Raw genomic sequence first — 19291 nt, 5'->3', positions numbered from 1 at the left:
TAAACTATAACTTTGACGTATTTGCATCACTTTCAACATCTTTTCTAAAGAATTTAAAATTAAAAGAAATATACTTTCAACACATTCAATTGTTAATGCGCTTATTAAGTCGATGTTGATGTTGATGTGTTTGAAAAAAATTAAAATATAGAAAAATAAGAAAAATCAAAATATAAATGGACAAAGGGATCAAAAGTGTAAAGGAAGAAAATGAAGAACCAAAGAAAAATTAATTAAGGGGAAGAAGAAAATTTTATTTTACCTATAAATAGTTGGTTATACCACACAAAAAAAGGGGGGAGATTTGTTGCAATGTTGTGGTTACATAAATTAATTACCTAGCTTAAATAAACAAGATAGTATAGAGCAAGTAAAGGATCAATCCTACAAGGAAGGTTTAGTCAGGTTTTTATGCTAGATGATATGAAATTAGGGAAGGGGGGTTTGAAGTTATCTAGGCTATGTTATAGTAAACAAAATGAAACAATCAAGCCAACTTAAAGAAATCTAAAATTTATCAAAAGAATAAATCTTAGTCTCAAGTAGACATCCACCTACAAAAATCAAAACTGATCAATGAAACGAAATGTCAATTTATATTCTGAATATTTATCTTTTCTTAACACTAGTTAGTCAACCAATCCACAGTGTAACTAACCCTAACCATTAAACAGCCATAGTATCCACACTAGTAATTTAGTTCAATAACAGCCTTAAGAACTAGACAACATAACAATTTGTAGTCTATGTTTGATTTGATTGAATATTTTTCCTAAGATTAATAACATAGATCCGCCATAATTATTAAACTCAATTGCTTCACAAATTTATATATCACAACTATGGTTTTAATAGCAAACCTAGCAATAGATTAATTAGAATAATAACTTAGAGTTCACTCTAGCAATTAAACCAAACAATCATATAAATTAAGCATAGGAAAATAAAGATACTCATACTCATCAAATAAATAAAAACAAAAAGATAAAATAGATCTTCACAGTTCTTGAAATCCAAAGGTTTTGTATCCTTGCAACCAAGAAAAACAATTTAGCCTTGCATGTTTATTGAGAAACTAATCAAGAGAAAAGATGAATACATGATTTTTGGTATAGTATGACAGAGTGGAGTTTTTTTTTTTTTTCTAACCGCCCCTCTCTTTCTTTTTATTTGATAGCAAAACCCAATCCCTACATCCTTAAAAATATAATCCTTTCCTAAATAGACAATTTATATTTAAGTAATGCAATAACTATTTTTCTAAAAACAAAATAGTCTTGTATAAAATATTCAAGATTTGACTTTGAACTTAGAAGAGTTAAATTGCCCAAATACAAACTTGGATGTCGGTTTGGATGCTTGGGAAGTAAATTGAACTTGTTTCTTCACAAAACTTGTTTATTGGCGAAATTTATGAGTTGTCTTATAAAACTCATATCTCTCTCATGTGAGCTCTTTTTCTGATGAAGTTTGATAGGATGATAAGTCTTTGATTCAAGAATCCAACAAAATTAAGTTTGAAATAAATGGATCTCTCTAACTCAAGATATTCAAATCAGAATGGTCGAGTGTCAACATTGGTAGAATGCAAGATTTGTTTCTAAAAGCTGCAATTTCCATGGTCTTTCTCTTTTTATTTTTCTTGTCATATATTTATAGAAAAGTATGGATACTAGCTTTCTAATGCCATTGAAATTACTTTATATTAACCTCTAAAGCTCAAGCTCCATATAAAACATCGATTGGATGTCAAATCTGCCTTCAAAACATAAAACAAAGAATATCAAGTCATTTATATATATAAAATATATGCAAAATACTAGGCAAATGTAGATAAAATTATCAAATAATATGGTTGCATCAAGATTTTAGGGGAGAGAATTAGTGAGAGAAAAAAATCACACACACAAAAACATTCTCCTAAAAGACACTCATACAATAATAATAAAAAAAAAAAAACCTAGACCCATTATTCAAAAGACTAGCTATTAGCCATGAAAAAGACCCAAAAAGACAACCCAAAATCCCATCTCCTCAAACTCACCATTGATCTTGCCTCTAATAGCCACCACTAATCAAGCCATCAACCAAGTTTGATAACCCATCTCTATCCTCTTTCCATACTGATATTTGAAGAAAGAGGAAATAAAAAACAAAGGCAAAAAACCATCTCCTTTCCTCATTATTGAAAAGCATCCTTCCCTTTCCCCCATAACTAACCATCCCATATGCCTAGAAGCTAGGCCCACGTGCATGGTCTTACTATAATTCATTCACCTCTTATTTTTTTGAAAACAAATTATATGACAACACATTGTTTGTTGTGGCAGATAATATATCATACTTTTGCCTAGATTTTGGTATTCAAAATGGTAAGAAACTAGGCCAAAAAACAAGGTCTTTTTGTTTTTACTAAGCAACCCGATTTTCTACCAATTTCTGACTTGGAAACATCTAAGAAACCTCAACAAACCCACTTAAGCCCTTAAAGTAGCAAAAAATCAGTTTAAAAAAAAAAAACTAAATTGAGATCACAAATCATACCAAGCCTTGATCTACTCTTTTTTGCAAGAAAAAGACTAAAATCCACCACCAAACTCTTCTTGTTAATGGAACATTTTGATATCAAACTTAATCATTTTTATTGTTGGAATCGTGGAAATCAATTACTTTTTCTCTTTACAATTAATTTTCAGCAAGCCTCCCTCAAAGCATTGAAAATTGAAAAAAATAAACTTTAGGATCAAAGTATAAATTGCTAAAATTTGATATGAAGCATATAATTCTTTTATGCCTTACATTTCAATCCTTTATCTTTTAATATATAGGTCTATTATAGTTATGAGAATAATTTTATCCAATTAGGCTATAAAGATATTGAATTGGAAAACAAAATTCAAAAGAATCAGTACCTTAATTAATATGAAAAATGAAGCTTCATAATGTAATCAAGTTCTTTTAATTTGTTTACGTAATTATCACACTAGTATTTTATTTTAAGATTAAAATGCACTAACACTAAAACGTAAAATTAGAAAGTGATTTACGTTTTGATTTTTTTTTTCAAAATTAGCTTATTAATTAAAAAATATATCCAAACTAGCACACATGAATTTATTTTCCAAAATTACATGTGCTATTTTAAGAAATAAATTTTTAATTTTGCTAATCTGGATATTTTCTAGTCATTGTGCTATTTTTATTTTTTTAATAACTCGTTTCTTTTTTCTTCTAAAAAAAAAAAAGTACATAGTGATGGACCCTCCCTGTCTATGGCCTACCCTCGAAGATTCGAATGGACGAATACCTATCATTTATTATAATTTGAATTAGCGAATTAACCCTCCCAAATATAGTGGTGCCTAAATAAAGAGAGCTTTCAGCGATTCTTGTGGGTTCCGAAATATAATACAAATTATATTTTTTAAAATTTTAAAAAATATATAATTTTTTATTATTTTAATAGGTCAATATTAAAAATAATTTTTTAAAAATAAAAAATTTTATTTTAATATATTTTTAAATAAAAAATATTTTAAATCATTATCACTGTCGCTTTCCAACTGCGTTCCAGACGCATCATTTACCTATCATTTATTATTACCTTGACCATACCAATTCATAGATTTTTGCTTCAAAATATCCCCTTTAAAAAGGAAACCTTCAAGCGAAAAAAACTAAAGTGGTCATCTACTTCGCTAAGAATTCTTCCTGATTTCCTTCTTTATAAAAAAAAAAAAGAAGAAAAAGAAAAAAACCCGCTATCCGGCCCTGAAACTCTTATCTTTTAGGGAGAAAGATGCCATCTCCAATTCAAGACCCTTTCAAAGACTGGAAATTCCTGGTTTTGCCAACACTAAAAGTCAGTGATGTCTTCTCTTTATTCCTAAAAGCAACTATAGCTATTTGTACCGTCGTTTCAATCTCCCTCGTCTTCTACTCCTTCCTTAATCCATCTCAACGGCTACCTTGCCCAGAATGCAATAAGATATTAATGTCCGATCACCGGAAGATAACAAACGGTGAGGTTTCTGGTTATAGCTATGAGAAGACAAATATTTCCCACATTTTATTCGGCATTGGTGGCTCTGCAAAGACGTGGAATAAGCGCAGACACTACACTGAGGTATGGTGGATGCCAAACATCACCCGTGGCTATGTTTGGCTCGACCAGAAGCCTCCGGGGAACGACACGTGGCCGTTAACCTCACCACCGTACAAAGTCTCTGCCGATACGTCGCGGTTCAAGTACACCTCCTCGTATGGCTCTCGGTCAGCGCTTCGAATTGCGAGGATAGTCAAGGAGAGCTTTGAGTTAGGACTGGAAAATGTGAGATGGCTGGTCATGGGAGATGATGATACCGTATTTTTCATAGAGAATTTGGTGGTGGTATTAGCAAAGTACGATCATAATCAGATGTATTACATTGGCGGCAACTCAGAGAGTGTTGAGCAAGATGAGATACATTCATATACCATGGCCTACGGTGGCGGCGGCTTTGCTATTAGTTATCCTCTAGCGAAAGAGCTCGTTAGGGTTTTGGATGGCTGCCTTGATCGATATGCATCGTTTTACGGTTCCGATCAGAAAGTTCAGGGTTGCATAAGTGAGATTGGGGTTCCTCTTACTAAAGAGCTTGGATTCCATCAGGTTATTTTCTTGCTTTTTCCAAAGTGATATGATTAATCCCGTGATAATTTTTACTTTTGTTTCATCTACTTTCTTCTTCTTCTTTTTTAACTAACATGTGTAAGGCTAATTAAAAAAGAAAGAAAGAAAAAAACAATCAACATTGATCACATAGGAAAATTATGGAAAGTACAGTATGCTATGCTGTAGTGTAAGATTTCCATTACGATTTAGTTGATTAATTAAAAAGGATGATGATTAATTACAGGTTGATGTAAGAGGAGATCCATATGGTTTGCTAGCAGCGCACCCATTGGCGCCATTGGTGTCCTTGCACCATCTAGACTACGTCCAGTCAATATTTCCAGGGCTGAGCCGCTTTGACTCTGTCGACAAGTTAATTACTGCTTATAAAACGGATCCGGGTCGGACTTTACAATATAGTTTCTGCTACGATTTGACGCGTAATTGGTCTGTTTCAGCATCTTGGGGTTACACCATACAGTTGTATCCTGCTCTACTGACGGCAATGCAGCTACAAACAGTGTTTAGAACGTTTCAAACATGGAGGAGACGGAGCGAAGGACCGTTCACATTTAACACCCGACCCATGAATGTTGACCCGTGTCTAAGACCGGTTGTTTATTTCTTGGATCGTGTTGAAACAGTCGAGGATGGCACCTTGACAACGTATAAAAGGTCCGAGGATGAGTTAGATAAAGTTTGCGATCGGCCTGATTATGCTCCCGTTTATGCCGTCCGGTCAGTCAATGTCATAACATCCACTTCATTGAAACCTGACATTTGGAATATGGTGAGCTCCTCTTCTCTTAATCTGTTAGCCTCGCTTTCAGCGTTCTTTGAAAAAGTTCAAGAACATTAATTGAAAATGAAAATCAATGTGCTTTCAATTTGGTGGATCTGTTAGGACAGAATTGTCTGCTCTACCTTTAAATTTTTTTAAAATTAATATGGGCGTTAAATTAATTTTTAATTTTACAGGTTTTAAAATGAATAATTATATAATTCTTCAGTGGTCGAAAGAAACTCAAATTTATATCCATTGAAAAACTAATTCAAAACCTATCTAGTTATCTACTGCTTTACCCTTAATTCAAGGTAGGCAAAGTGGTACCGTTACTTTGCTAGACCGTCGTCCTTTCAATGCCCGTATTAGTTGCCAAGTGGCATTGAAAAGGCAAAATGCTTGGTAGTTAATTCCCGAAATCAAGAAAGAAAGGTCCAATTACTCTGTAAGGAGATTCGGTGGGTCTGTTAGGTCAAAATTATGACGTAATTAGCATACTTTGTTGCCTATGAATTGGGTGGCTCACTATTTATTCAAATAGTTCTCAATTTTGTTAAGTGTGGATTTGTTTTAGAGGAGAGGTTGAGTTTTTGGTATAAGATTCACTAAAAAAATTTAAAAAGGTAAGAAAAATTAATTTTTTTAATTGAGTTTTATATATAATTAAGCTGAATCGAATCACAACTTTAACTATAAAAATTAAAATAAATAACTTTTAAAACGTGATCCGCGATCGACACTGAGAAATGTTTTTTTTTTTTTCCTTTTCTATTTGGTGTTGTGTGCCACTACAATTTATGCGCAATTGGTGCTATAAACATGAAAAGATGTCACTGAATATTTGATTTGTTGAATGGAAAACATTGGTTGTTTGATATTTTATCTCATGAGTGTGTAACACGTTTCCATATATAATTGAACAATCAGGCACCACGTAGACAGTGCTGTGAGGTAATCAATGGAGAAAACAGGATGAGCAGCATGGTGCAGGTCAACATCAGAGGGTGCAATGAGATGGAGAGCGTCACTCCTCCATAAAACCCAACAACACTGTAGTGTTTTGGATCACTGGTCATATAGGAGAGAAACACAGAATAGTTTTACAATGTAGTGTTTTGTAATATAAATAATAATATCTTTAATGTTAACAATATTAATTATAATAAAAATAACAATATTTAAAAATAATAATAATAATCAATTAATAATTCATTTTATCCTTGAAATGAAATCTATTCTTTTGTCTTTTGTTTGATAGTAATCAAATTTATTTTAAATTTAATAACATTAATTAATTATTAACATTTATGATAATAATAATAATAATAATAATAATAATAATAATAATAATAATAATAATAATAATAATAATAATATTGAACTTGTTTGGTCTAAGTTGTTATAGCAATAATATTTGTTGAAAAAAAATTTAATAATATTTATAATATCATTGTTTAATGTGGGAAAAATGTATGGTTTATCTTTGATGGTAATAATAGCTTTTTTAAATATTGGTAATAATTTGTTTAAAATGAACAATTGTTATATTAGTAATTTGAACTGTAATTAAAATAATAATAATCTTTTTTAAACTTGATGGTTTGATATGAGCAAATTTTTAAAACTCTACAACTGTCGCGTCTACTGATAGCAATACCCAACAGCAATGGGTCCTGCTGGCAATTAGGGTTGGCAGCATAGCCCATCATAGAACCCGGCAGTAGTTGGCCCTGCTGGTAGTTTGGGCTGATAACAGGACTCAATGCTATTGGATCTTGGTGGGAGTATAGCCCAACTTTCTTGGGCCCTACTTGCTCAAATTTTGTTTGATTTAAAGCATTTGGGTCCTGGCTTATGCAGGATCCAATTCAGTACAGATCCTGCACCCGGCAGGATCCAAAATTAAAAAATATTAAACATAAAAAATATTAATTTGAAGTAAACAAAACAATAAAAAAAAATTCAATTTTTTTCAAAGCATTTCTTAAACACCTTTAATAAGGAAATTCAACCCAGCCTGAAATGAAAAAAAAAAATTATTATCACCCAACTTTTATATAATATAAAAAAAGTCGCATTAATTATATACTTTTTATAATACAAAAAAAAATATCAATAAGAGAAATTCTTATCTCTTATAAAACACTACTGTTGTAATCAAACATAAAATAAATGATTTCATGTTGTGTTTAAAGAAGAATTGAAATTTGAATGCGTAAAAATATTAAAAGAAATAATGCAAAATAATCAAAAGAATATTAATTTGAAGTAAAGGGGAAAAAATAATTTTAGATTTCTTGTGTCTCTTTTTTGAGTCAGACACAATCTTAATATATTTATTTTTAAAATATATAAAAACATGTTTGGGTTGAAATTGGGTGATGATAAATTTTTTTATACTGTATAAAAATTGGGTGATGATAAAAAATTTTCCCGTCTTAGTTTGGGTTGAAATTCCTAATTAAATCATGTTTGATTTTGCATTTCAAAAATTCCTTAAAAAAAAATCCTAGTTTTTAAAGTTTTTTTTCTTTGCTTGAAATAAATATTTTTGTTATGTTTTTGTATTATTTTTAAAAAAAATATGTTGAGATTGTGTTTGGCTGCGACGCCAAATCCAAGAAATTGTTAAAGTTTTTCTTTACTTCAAAATAATATTTTCTCCATGTTTTTGTATTATTTTTAAAATTATTTTTATATTAAGATTGTGTCTGGTTGAGAGGCAATACTCGTGAAATTGAATTTTTTTTTTTAATTTTTTTTTCTTTACTTCAAATTAATTAGATCATGTTTGATTTTGCGTTTCAAAAATTCTTTGAAAAAAAAATTGACAATTTTGAAGTTTTTTTCTTTACTTCAAATTATTTTTTATATATATTTTTGTAATTTTTTTTAAATGTTAGCATTGTATTTGGCTGCGCGCTACCAGGGCCAAGAAATTTTTAAATGTTAATTTTTATCTTTGCTTCAAAATAATATTTTCATTCATGTTTTTATATTTTTTTAAAATATAATTTTTAAAAAATATTTAGATTTTATCTAACTGATTTTATGGGTCTTTAAACCCAAGAGCGGTTAGAATAGACCTTGACGGTCGGGTCAGCATCAAGGCATGCGGGTATGCCCCTAGTGCCCAAGGCATGATAGATCTCATATCAAGTGTCTGCATGCTAGGGTCTCAGCCTACCCTAGCGCTAGGTGGTAGGTGCCTAGGTGTGGGCAGGCAACATGGTGCTAAGGCAAGTGCGCGTGACCAACCCAAGCCTCGCAACCCAAGCGCTAGGTGTCTACGGTTTCAAAAGGTATGCATCCAGCCAGGCGCTTGGAGCTTACAATAAGATGTTTTAAAAAAACATGTTTTTTTAACCGTAATAATAATAGTTATTATATTTGTTTGTTTTTCCAATTTTCTTGTATTCTTAGTATTAATACATTTAATTGAAATAAAAATAATATAAGCTCTGAAAGAGAAACCTTAAAATAGAGCGTTTGTCAGTTGAAATTCCCTCCATATTTCAAAGCTAGCTTCTCTAGCTATCAATACGACGTGACCCACCTCCTCATTTCGCTATTTTTTTCTAGAGCTGGTTTTAAGCCCCTTCCCCACCAGTCTACTAGTTTTAGTGTGGCCTTAAAAACGGGGGTTTTTTTTATTATTATTTATTAAAAAGACAATTTCCATCTATTTTTGACTTAAAATTTGAGAGACCAATTAATCTAATAACTTAAAAGAAAAGATGGGGAATAAAAAAAAATTTAAATAAATAGTAGAGAAATAATTTATTTTACCGTGTTTTTAATTTTAGTTCTTTTATTTTTCAATTCAACTCTCACTCTCAAAAAAAGAGATGCAACTAAGTTCTAATTTACTTTAAAAAAAAGCTCAATTATATAAAAAAGTAAGTTTGAGAATCAAAATAAAAATTGTTTTTAAAAAATTAACTACTTCAATTTACAGTTATTTATAAGAAAGTACAAAGTGAAGATAAGAATGATCAAAATATCACTTATTTCTAGGGGATGTGCATCAAGTCAGGCACTTTGGCAATAAGATGTTTTTTTTAAAAAATATTTTTTTTAACAACAACAACAACAACAATTATTATTATTATATTTTTTTTTTCAATTTTCTTCTATTCTTAATAGTAATACATTTAATTAAAATAAAAATAATAAGAATTAGAATGAAAATAATAATATTTATCATATTAATAATAATATGAAACTTGCTTGATCAAAGTTGATACAATATTAATAATAGTATTTATCACAGTATTTATCAAATTATTAATTATAATAAACATAACAATGTTTATAATAACAAATAAGCATATCTTGAATTTCAATAACATTAATTATAATACAAATAATAATATTTTTAATTTATTAATTATTATATGAATAATACTAATACTAATTATAATAAAAATATTTTTAATAAAAATAATAATATTTTTAATGTTAAAATTAATATTAATATTTATAATACAACTAAGAATATTTTTAATTTCAATAACATTAATTAGAATACAAAAATACTAATATTAAAAATATTATCATTTGTCTTATAAATATTATTACTATTATTATAATTAAAAATATTATTATTTGTCTTATAAATATTATTACTATTATTATAATTAAAAATATTATTATTTGTATTATACATATTATTATTTTTATTATAATTTATATTATTCATAAAATAATTAATAAATTTGGAAAATTTATTATTATTATTAGTAGTAGTAGTAGTAGTAGTAATAAATTTTAAAAATACTATTATTACTATTGAAGAAAAACCATCAGTTGTTTTTATATTTAAAAATATAATTCAAAGTATTTATATAAAAAATATAATTATTTTCATCATAAATATTATTATTTTTCTTGTAGTTCAAAGTATTCATATCAAAAAAATTATTATTTGTGTTATAAATATATTATTTTAATTATAATTCTAAGTATTAATATAAAAATATTATAATTTGTGTTATAAATATTCTTAGATATATTAATATAATTATTTGTGTTATAGATATTATAATAATAAATAATCAAGTGTCAAGTGCCCTAGGGTTGCGGCCAAGCGTGCAGGCCCGCCTATAGCACCTAAGGCTAGTCACACCTCATGTCAAATGCCTGCATGTTGAGGCCTCAGCCAGCCATAGCGCTAGGTGGCTAGCCCCAACACCCTGGCTTGACGGTCCAATCGCCAAATGTTGACAACCTGATCTAATAAATTGTTGTCTTTGTCATTGCATAACTCTCATCTTAATGGCAAGAGTCAAATGAGCCACCCCAACTGTAATTCTTGACTAAAACCACATGTAAGGAACGTCTCCTAATGTGCTATAGTGTCATCCATAAATAATTGTATCTTGGTCCATAATGCATGTACAATAGAAAATCACTATACGTGTTAAGACATAGCAAAGCAACTATGCAAGTTTTTATACATAGCAAAGCAACTTGTAAGTCCACGTACATGCATGTACATTAAGTCCACAATGCATTCATGAACAGTAAAAAAACCCACGTGTTTTAAAGTTGTATTAATTATTAGTTCCTCTCCATGTAAATTATTTATGTACAGTAAGTCCATGGTGAATTGTCTCTTAGTCCACAATGAATTCATGTACAGTAAAAAACCCACGCATTTTAGAGTTCTGTTAATTATTAGCTCATCGCCATGTAAATTATTCAGTTCCTAGTTTCATTCTTCTCTTTTTTCTCATGCTTTTGCTATCCAGTAGTCTATTGGCACATGTTTTACCATGGACTAGGCTAAATTTAAAAAAGAATATTAAAAGTGTGCCGATTTTTTTGGCAATCCTTTTAAATTCAGGCAAGCAAATAAATCTTGAAATTTCTTGACCCGGCTCCTTGCATGGCGTGAATTTTCAACTAAACCATGCATGTAAAAGTTAACCCGATATGAATTGGTTTACGTAATAGGTTCAAAGAAAATCTGGATGACTAGAAAAAACATAAATCAACTTATAAAAAAACTAAGATTTTTTTTAAAAAAGTATTGAGACGATGATATATTTGATGAACCCGGTCACACGTTACTCGGTTTATGAACTTAACTAGGTTTAATAATTTTTTAAAATAATTTTTATTTACTTAAATGATAGGAATTAGATGCTAAAAAAAATAAGCATCAATTATAACATAGATATTTGTTTGAGACCATAATAACCCTAAATAGAACAATAAAAAAATCATTCATGAAATCTATTTCTCAATCAATTAAATATTAATGGATGAATCCAAAAAAAAATATTTTTTTAATTATTAGCATTGCAATTAAAAAAAAATCCATAATAATTAAAGAAGAACAAGTATGAAACCCATTATGGGAAAAAAAAAAAAACTCATACCAATTAATTCGGGTGAATTGATTAAAAATAAGATAATATTCTAAATTCGCATCCTACATAGAAAGGGGAATGAATTTCTAAAAAGTTTTTTTTTTTTTTTAAATGAATGTAGTCCATACGCCTATCTTACATAGAAAGGGTTTGTATGTGGGCCTATAAGTCGAGGTCCACACGCATTAATCTTCAATTTTTTTTTGAAGTGAATGTGTCGTTCGCCCATGATAATCTAGAAAAACAAAAACAAAAAACGACGCATCGTTTATTACTTGCCAAATTTCAGCCACAAATTACACTTGAACTGCTTTTTCAATGCATGTTTAAAGCTCTAAAAGAGAACCCTTAAAATACAGCGTTTGTCAGTTGAAATTCCCTCCCTATGTTTCAAAGCTAGCTTCTCTAGCTATCAATACTACGTGACCCACCTCCTCATTTCGCTATTTTTCTAGAGCTGGTTTTAAAGCCCCTTCCCCACCAGTCTACTTTAGTGTGGCCTTAAAAACGGGGTTTGCTTCTTCTTTTTTTTTTTTTTTTTTTTTCTTTTTCTTTTTTATCAAAAAGACAATTTCCATTTTGACTTAAAATTAGAGGAACTAATTAATCTAATATCTTAAAAAGAAAGATGGGAAATAAAAAAAAAACTTTTTAAATAAATAATAGAGAAGTCATCTATTTTACCATGTTTTTCATTTCAATTCTCTATTTTTTAATTCAACCCTCACTCCCAAAAATAAAAAATGCAATTAAGTTCTAATTTATGCTAAAAAAAAGTTCAATTGTGTAAAATAATAAATATAAGGATTAAAATAAAAATTATTTTAAAAAATCAACTATTTCAATTTATAATTATTTATAAGAGAGTAAAAAGTAAAGATGAGAACAATAAAAATATCACACTTTTAGCTTTATATTTAATTTGGCATTTATAGCAAATACAAAATTTTAGTCCATAAACTTGTTTTTTTTACCTTAGTTTGGCACTACTTGAAGTATAATTTTTAATTTTTATCTTACAATATTTTATATTGCAATTCTATGAACTAAAACTAAAAACCAATTAGAAATAGCTTTCACACTTATACCCAACATTATATATCCTAATTGGAACAGTGATTAACAATTTTAAAGAAACTTTAATTTAATCATAAATCTATTTATTGATTCTCAATTAAGTCTCAAATCTATAAATTTTATTAATTTGATTCTAAATGTTTTTTTTTATTCACAAATAGGTATTTTGTTAACATCATCAATAATCCGATCAAGTTTTCTTGTTCTATCATGTTAATAGTCTTTAAAATTTTCATAATATGTTTTTATTATTCATTAAATTTTTCATTGAGTTTTCTTCAAATTGGTGTTATTTTAGTGCATACAATGTGCATATTAGACCTAGATTATTAAAAGAAATTAACAAAAATAATCCAATTGAGAAATTTAGGATATATACTAGGTCGAAATTACTAGGCCAAGCAGCCCAAGCTACTTGGTTCTGGAATGTGATGTCATATCCAAGTGTTAACATTTATTATTATTAATAATAAATTTGAAAAAAAATATTATTTCTATCGAAGAAAAACTATAAATTTGATTTGAAAGGTAAAATTAAAAACTATAAGAACTTGTGTCAAACATGTTTAATATTATTATTAATATTAATTTTATTAGTAATATTCTTATTAATATTAAAATAGTAATAATAATAATAATAATAATAATTATTATTATCATCATCATCATCATCATCATTAAATTTGAAAAGAAAATATTATTGGGATTGAAGAAAAATCATAAATTTGATTTTAAGGATAAAATTAAAAACAATTAGATCTTGGGTCAGACATGTTTATTATTATTATTATTATTATTATTATTAATAAAATTGAAAAACAATATTATTGCTATTGAAAAACAACCATAGATTTGATTTGAAGGGAAAAATAAAAAAAAATATTATTATTATTATTATTAAATTTTTTAAAAAATATTATTACTATTGAAGAAAAACAATAAATTTGATTTGAATGATAAAATTAAAAATTAGAAGAACTTGAGTCAGGTATGTTTAATATTATTATTAATATTACAAATACTTTTATTTATTTATTATTAATATTATTAATGAATTTGAAAAAAAAGTTATTATTTAGAAAAAATCATAAATTTGATTTGAATGGTAAGATTAAAAATTATTATTAGTAAAAAAATCACTATAAATATTTTTATTTTTATTTTTATTTTTAATAGTATTATTTTTATTACTATTAATTAGGCTCTTGGATTTAATATGGTTGCCAAACCTAAATTATTTGGATACTTGACTTAAATAACTTGGATCTAACAAGGCACTAAAATCAAATAACTTGGTTCAAGATTCTTAGTTTTAGTATGCGCAAGCCCATCAAAGTCTCAAGACTTTGAAGCCATAATTCATCACTTTTCCCATAATTCGTAACTTCAAATAATTAGCTTTATGACATAATTGTTTAGGCTAAAATAAACTTGCATACCTTCTTCTTCATCTGGCATCCGAATTATTGCTCTATGTGATGATGATGATAGCTCATCCACCTTATGATGGAGATTCAAACCTTACGGAATTGGCTAATAATTCAAAAGAGGAGACGATGTGCTTAAAGATAAGCAGCTCCATCGATCACATCTAGGTAATAAACTTTGACAATGATATTAATTTCATGTGAAGAATTGAAAAATAAATATTGGTTTGAAAAAGCTACCTCACTTGCTGCGTTTCATATCAAATTCATCGGTTCCTTACGAGAATTTGCACGTCTTGTTTGACCAAGTTCATACAAGAAAGAGATAACCTAGATCCTCTTAGAAAATTAAAGATACATGTTTGAAAAAAGTGGCTCCCATAAAATAAAATAAACCTTACTAAAACTTTTTCATCAAAGTATCTTCGGTTTCAAAATCATGAAATGCATTTGTTTATAATAAAAATAATTCATTTATATGTCATTTGATTTGATTAAGAGTAGTGATTATTTAATGTTAGCTAAAATCAACTAATAAAAACCTGGAGTAAGAATATAAATCAATATAAAAAAACAACTCTAGAAAACTAAAATTAGATTCATAAAAAACTCAGACTCAATGATTACTTAAACTAAAAAACCAAAGTTACTGGATGAGAAACCTCAATCCTTTGATTATAAAGAATCAAGAATAAAAAATATAAGGATGAATGCTACAAAAAACAATTAATCTTTGATAAGTCTTAAAAAGTTTAATAAAAAATATACACAATAATATTATTTATAAATAAACCAAGTCTAAAAAAAAATTAAATAGCGCTATTTATACTAGGTAAAATATTCCAAACAAGCTTTAAGAAAATAACAAAAGAGTTCTAAATAAAATAAAATAAAAATAATCCTAAACTAATTAGAAAAATAATGCAATTTCTGCATAGTAGATTTTAGGTTTTATCACAAAGCTTTAATGATATCCTATGACTATGATATTTTAAACTTATATAAAACAAGACTTATAGAATTTTCTAGTAAAAATTTCAAGAAATAAAAAAAGTATGATATCGAGGAAAATCATTTTATGTTTTTTTCTATCCTTATTGTGATTTTAGAAAGAGAAAAAAAAGATTATGATATTGAGCAAAAATAATTGTGTAAATACATGGGCTACAACAATGTCAAAGAATACATGCCATTAAAAAAAACATGACATAATGTGTCATAACTCAATTTTTGACCATTTTATTTTAATTATTATTATTATTATTTTATTTACTGAAAAGGATTAAAAAAAATGATGAAACAGAATAACAATGATGGAAAAAACAAGTAAAATGAAATAAATGAAGAATAAATTAAAAATTTGGGTTAAGGGCAACATGATTAGAAGTTTTGGGGTTTAATTAAACTTTAAAATTAATCTAATTAAGCTTGGAATTAATTTAATTAATCCAATTAAGGGTTTAATTAGAGAATTGATAAGTTTTGAGACTTAATTGAGCTTGGAATTAATTAATCCAATTAAGGGTTTAATTGGATAATTAATAAGTTTTGAGACTTAATTGAGCTTGGAATTAATTAATCCAATTAAGGGTTTAATTGGAGAATTGATAAGTTTTGAGACTTAATTAAGCTTGGAATTAATTTAATTAATCCAATTAAGGGTTTAATTGGAGAATAGATAAGTTTTGAGACTTAATTGGACTTGGATTTAATTAAATTAATTAAATCAGGGACTTAATTGAAGAAATTGTAAAGTTTAGGGTTACTTGGGGGCAAGGTTGCAACAAAGTAAAATCCAAGGACCAGCTTGAAAATGGCGCCGAAATGCAGGGGTCTAATTACAGTTTAAACCAGGGGCTTAATTACAAAAGTTGCAAAACTTCACGAGTCAAAACGAAATAGCCGCCCCATATCCCAAAACAGCGTCATTTGAAGGAACGATGTTCATCTTCTTCTTCTTCTTTAAACAGAGACCGTTTCCGGCAACAATGATGGGGCACCTCAGTTATGGACGTTTTAATGTGTTCGTCCCTCTACATGCTGTCCGTTACCACCGATCGGACTCTATAAAACAGAGGAACAACGAAGAAAATGGGGCGGAAAAAAAATACCTAGGGGAAAAACAGAGGCTAAACCCAGACACAAAAAACCAGTGAAACGGGGAGGAAGAAACGGATCCAAGGGGGTTTGAACGAAAAACTGGGGGGGAAAACTCAAGTAGAAACCCAGAGGAAAAATGAAGAAAACAGAGCATAAAGAAAGACAAATGCAAGCAAAAAAAGAGAGAGCACGAACCAAACAAAGATTACACAGAGAGGAGTATTGTTTTTACCATTTCTTTCGTCCCTGTAGACAACGAACCAGAAAACAAGGGGAAAACAAGCAGGAGGGAAAAGAGGAAGAGAAACCGAGGAGAAAAGGGGAGACAGAGGAATCACATAACCGAGGGGCTGAAAGATGAAAAACAAACCCAGAGAGACAAGGAACCAAGATCAGGAGAGAAAGCAAAGGAGGACAGAATGGAAGAACGAGGCGTTGCCTAACCATTGCACCAATCACCCACAGCTTCGTCTTCGTCATCAAGCATACCAGACCAGGTAAGTTCATCCTTTCCCATTCTGCAATTTAATTCATTAGACATGGTAGCTTTGAATTATAATTAACCCTTTTACAGCACCGCACGCGTCATGCGTGCTATTGTTTTGTCCAGCCGAGCCACTGGCTTGGGTCAGTGGCCGGGCTGGGATGGGTCTAGCCCAGCCTATGTAGGTTGAGCTGGGCCCAACCCAAAAAAATAAAAAATAAAAAAATAGAAAAATAAAAAATAAAAAAACAAAAAAAGTAGAAAAAAAATAAAAAATGTGTATGCATGAATAAAAATAATGTAAATTTATTGGTTTATTCACTGACGCTAGAGTCAGGAATAAAAATACCGATTTAAATTTATATTATTTTTATTTGTTGTATTTTTATTTTATTTTATTTTACATAAAAATAAATTTATTTTTATTTATTTGTTCATTGGTGCTAGAGTAAGAAATAAAGAATATTGATCTAATTTTTTTTATAGCTATGTAATATTTACCAACGTCAGAGTTGGAATTATCCGTAGTTGAATATTCATTGGCGCTAGAGTCAGGAATATTCGAATAAACCATCAAAGCATAAACCAATAAAAAATTAGCAATTTAAAACAAAACCAGCAATGCAGTTTACCTCAGGCAGAACGTTTAATGGGTGATAATATCTTTCCTTTTACGTAACCAATCTCGTACCGTAGAATCTCTGCTGATCAGTTAGGGTTCCTAGTGACCATAATAATAGGTGGCGACTCCTCAAACAAGACATTTTTTCTAAAAGAACAAGATGCCAGAAATCTGTTCTTTTTCCATATTCGAGAATTAATTTTTAGAGCCGCCGCGATGTCGGATGCGACATTAAATTTTGATAGATTCAGTTTAGATTATAGAATGGTGACTCCATTGGGGATCTTAGGATTAAGCTTTGTCTTTTGTCTTATTATTGCTATTTTGTTTGTTGTGTTTATTTGTTTATTTATCTTTCTTGCATTTATTGCATTAACATATATCCTTGTTTATGTTGCCATGCATCACTTTGAGAGCACACACTTTACAACCTAGGATAAGTGGGGGAGTAACGGTACCCCAATGGCTTTAGCCTGGGTAAGACTCGTGAAACCATCCAACTCTCGCTTGATTGTTTACTTGGAAGTGGTTGATATGCCAAACTGATATTACTTAGGGCCTCTATCTTCACACTACTTGTAAGCCTCATATCGACCTTTCAAGGACGATCACTAAGCATGCGAGAGACCCTTTAAAACTAGATAATAACCAACCCTTTGATGCACTCAATAATTAGGATCTTCCTATTAGGTTGTCACCCTGTGTAGGGCAAGTCCGCATTTCATACATATTTTTTTAATTGCTTCAACATTTTTGCATAATTGTATGATTTACATTTAGCAGGTTGAAATATAGGTTCCCCATTGAAACCCATCTATAACACTCATTCGAGAAAAAGACAAATGGAAAATGAAGAAAGAGCTCAGTTGGAAGCCCAACATTAAAAAGAGGTGGACAATCTTAAGGAAGAAGTTGCAAGGCTTACTAGTCTACTTAAGCAAGCCTTGAGAGATAAATCCAGAAAAACAACACTTATAGCTCAGTCTGAAGATATGCATGTAACTCATTTTGATCCACAGAATCTGGGGGCAAATAGGGTGTCATCTGAATTTCAACAAGCTATGTATTTCCAGCCAGCATACCCCTCGAGAATTTCGTCTACCATTGATTCTACCAAGAAAGAATCTCAAAAGGACAAAATGGTGAATGAAGAGGGTTTGAAAAAATACATTGCCCTAGAAGAGAGGATAAGGACAGTTGAGGGAAACCATTTGTGTGACCTGGTGAAAGCTGTCAATATGTGTTTGGTACCTAACGTAGTCATTCCTAAGAAGTTTAGGGTGCCAGGATTTATTAAATATAAGGCAACCCAATACCCTATAGCTCATCTCAAGGCATATTGCAACAAAATGGCTGAGGTGGTTGATGATGAGAAATTGTTGATTCATTTCTTTCAAGACAGCTTAAGTGGTGTTGCCCTCACTTGGTATATGCGATTAAATAATATAAAGGTTAAAAAATGAAAGGACTTAGTTGATGCCTTCATGAGGCAATATAAGTTCAATATAGACGTGAGCCCTGATCGGTTAAGCTTGCAAGTTATGGAGAAGAACAACAAGGAGTATATAAGAGAATACGCCTGGAGATGAAGTGAGGTAGCTGCACAAGTTAATTCTCCCATGTTGGAAAAAGAGATAATAAGTTTAATTTCCAACACCTTTAATGCTCTGTACTTTGAATACTTGGTTAGAAACTCTGCACAGCATTTCACTGACCTGGTTATTATAGCTGAGAGGATTGAACAAGCCATTGGGTTAGGTAAAATT

The 19291-nt window shown here is 29.5% G+C and overlaps 1 protein-coding gene across 1 annotated transcript; it reads left to right on the top strand.

Annotated features, from left to right (window-relative positions):
- Nucleotides 1-3658: 3658 nt before the first annotated feature.
- On the top strand, nucleotides 3659-6622 carry LOC118045005 (uncharacterized). The gene is made up of 3 exons (XM_035053482.2): nucleotides 3659-4651; nucleotides 4899-5444; nucleotides 6366-6622. Exons 1-3 carry the CDS (start codon nucleotides 3800-3802, stop codon nucleotides 6474-6476), a joined length of 1509 nt encoding a protein of 502 aa, XP_034909373.1. The 5' UTR covers nucleotides 3659-3799; the 3' UTR covers nucleotides 6477-6622.
- Nucleotides 6623-19291: the final 12669 nt, after the last annotated feature.

The sequence above is a fragment of the Populus alba genome, chromosome 16 (assembly GCF_005239225.2).
Source record: "Populus alba chromosome 16, ASM523922v2, whole genome shotgun sequence".
Taxonomy (NCBI): domain Eukaryota; kingdom Viridiplantae; phylum Streptophyta; class Magnoliopsida; order Malpighiales; family Salicaceae; genus Populus; species Populus alba.
Note: the sequence above shows the minus strand (reverse complement) of the source record. Positions and strands in the feature narration are given on the sequence as shown.

Bases quoted from the DNA above. Each gene is read 5' to 3' on its own strand.
- LOC118045005 (XM_035053482.2), top strand. From the start codon at position 3,800: ATGCCATCTCCAATTCAAGACCCTTTCAAAGACTGGAAATTCCTGGTT. The intron at 4,652-4,898 runs GTTATTTTCTTG...GATTAATTACAG, and splicing joins AAGAGCTTGGATTCCATCAG to GTTGATGTAAGAGGAGATCC. The intron at 5,445-6,365 runs GTGAGCTCCTCT...TTGAACAATCAG, and splicing joins AACCTGACATTTGGAATATG to GCACCACGTAGACAGTGCTG.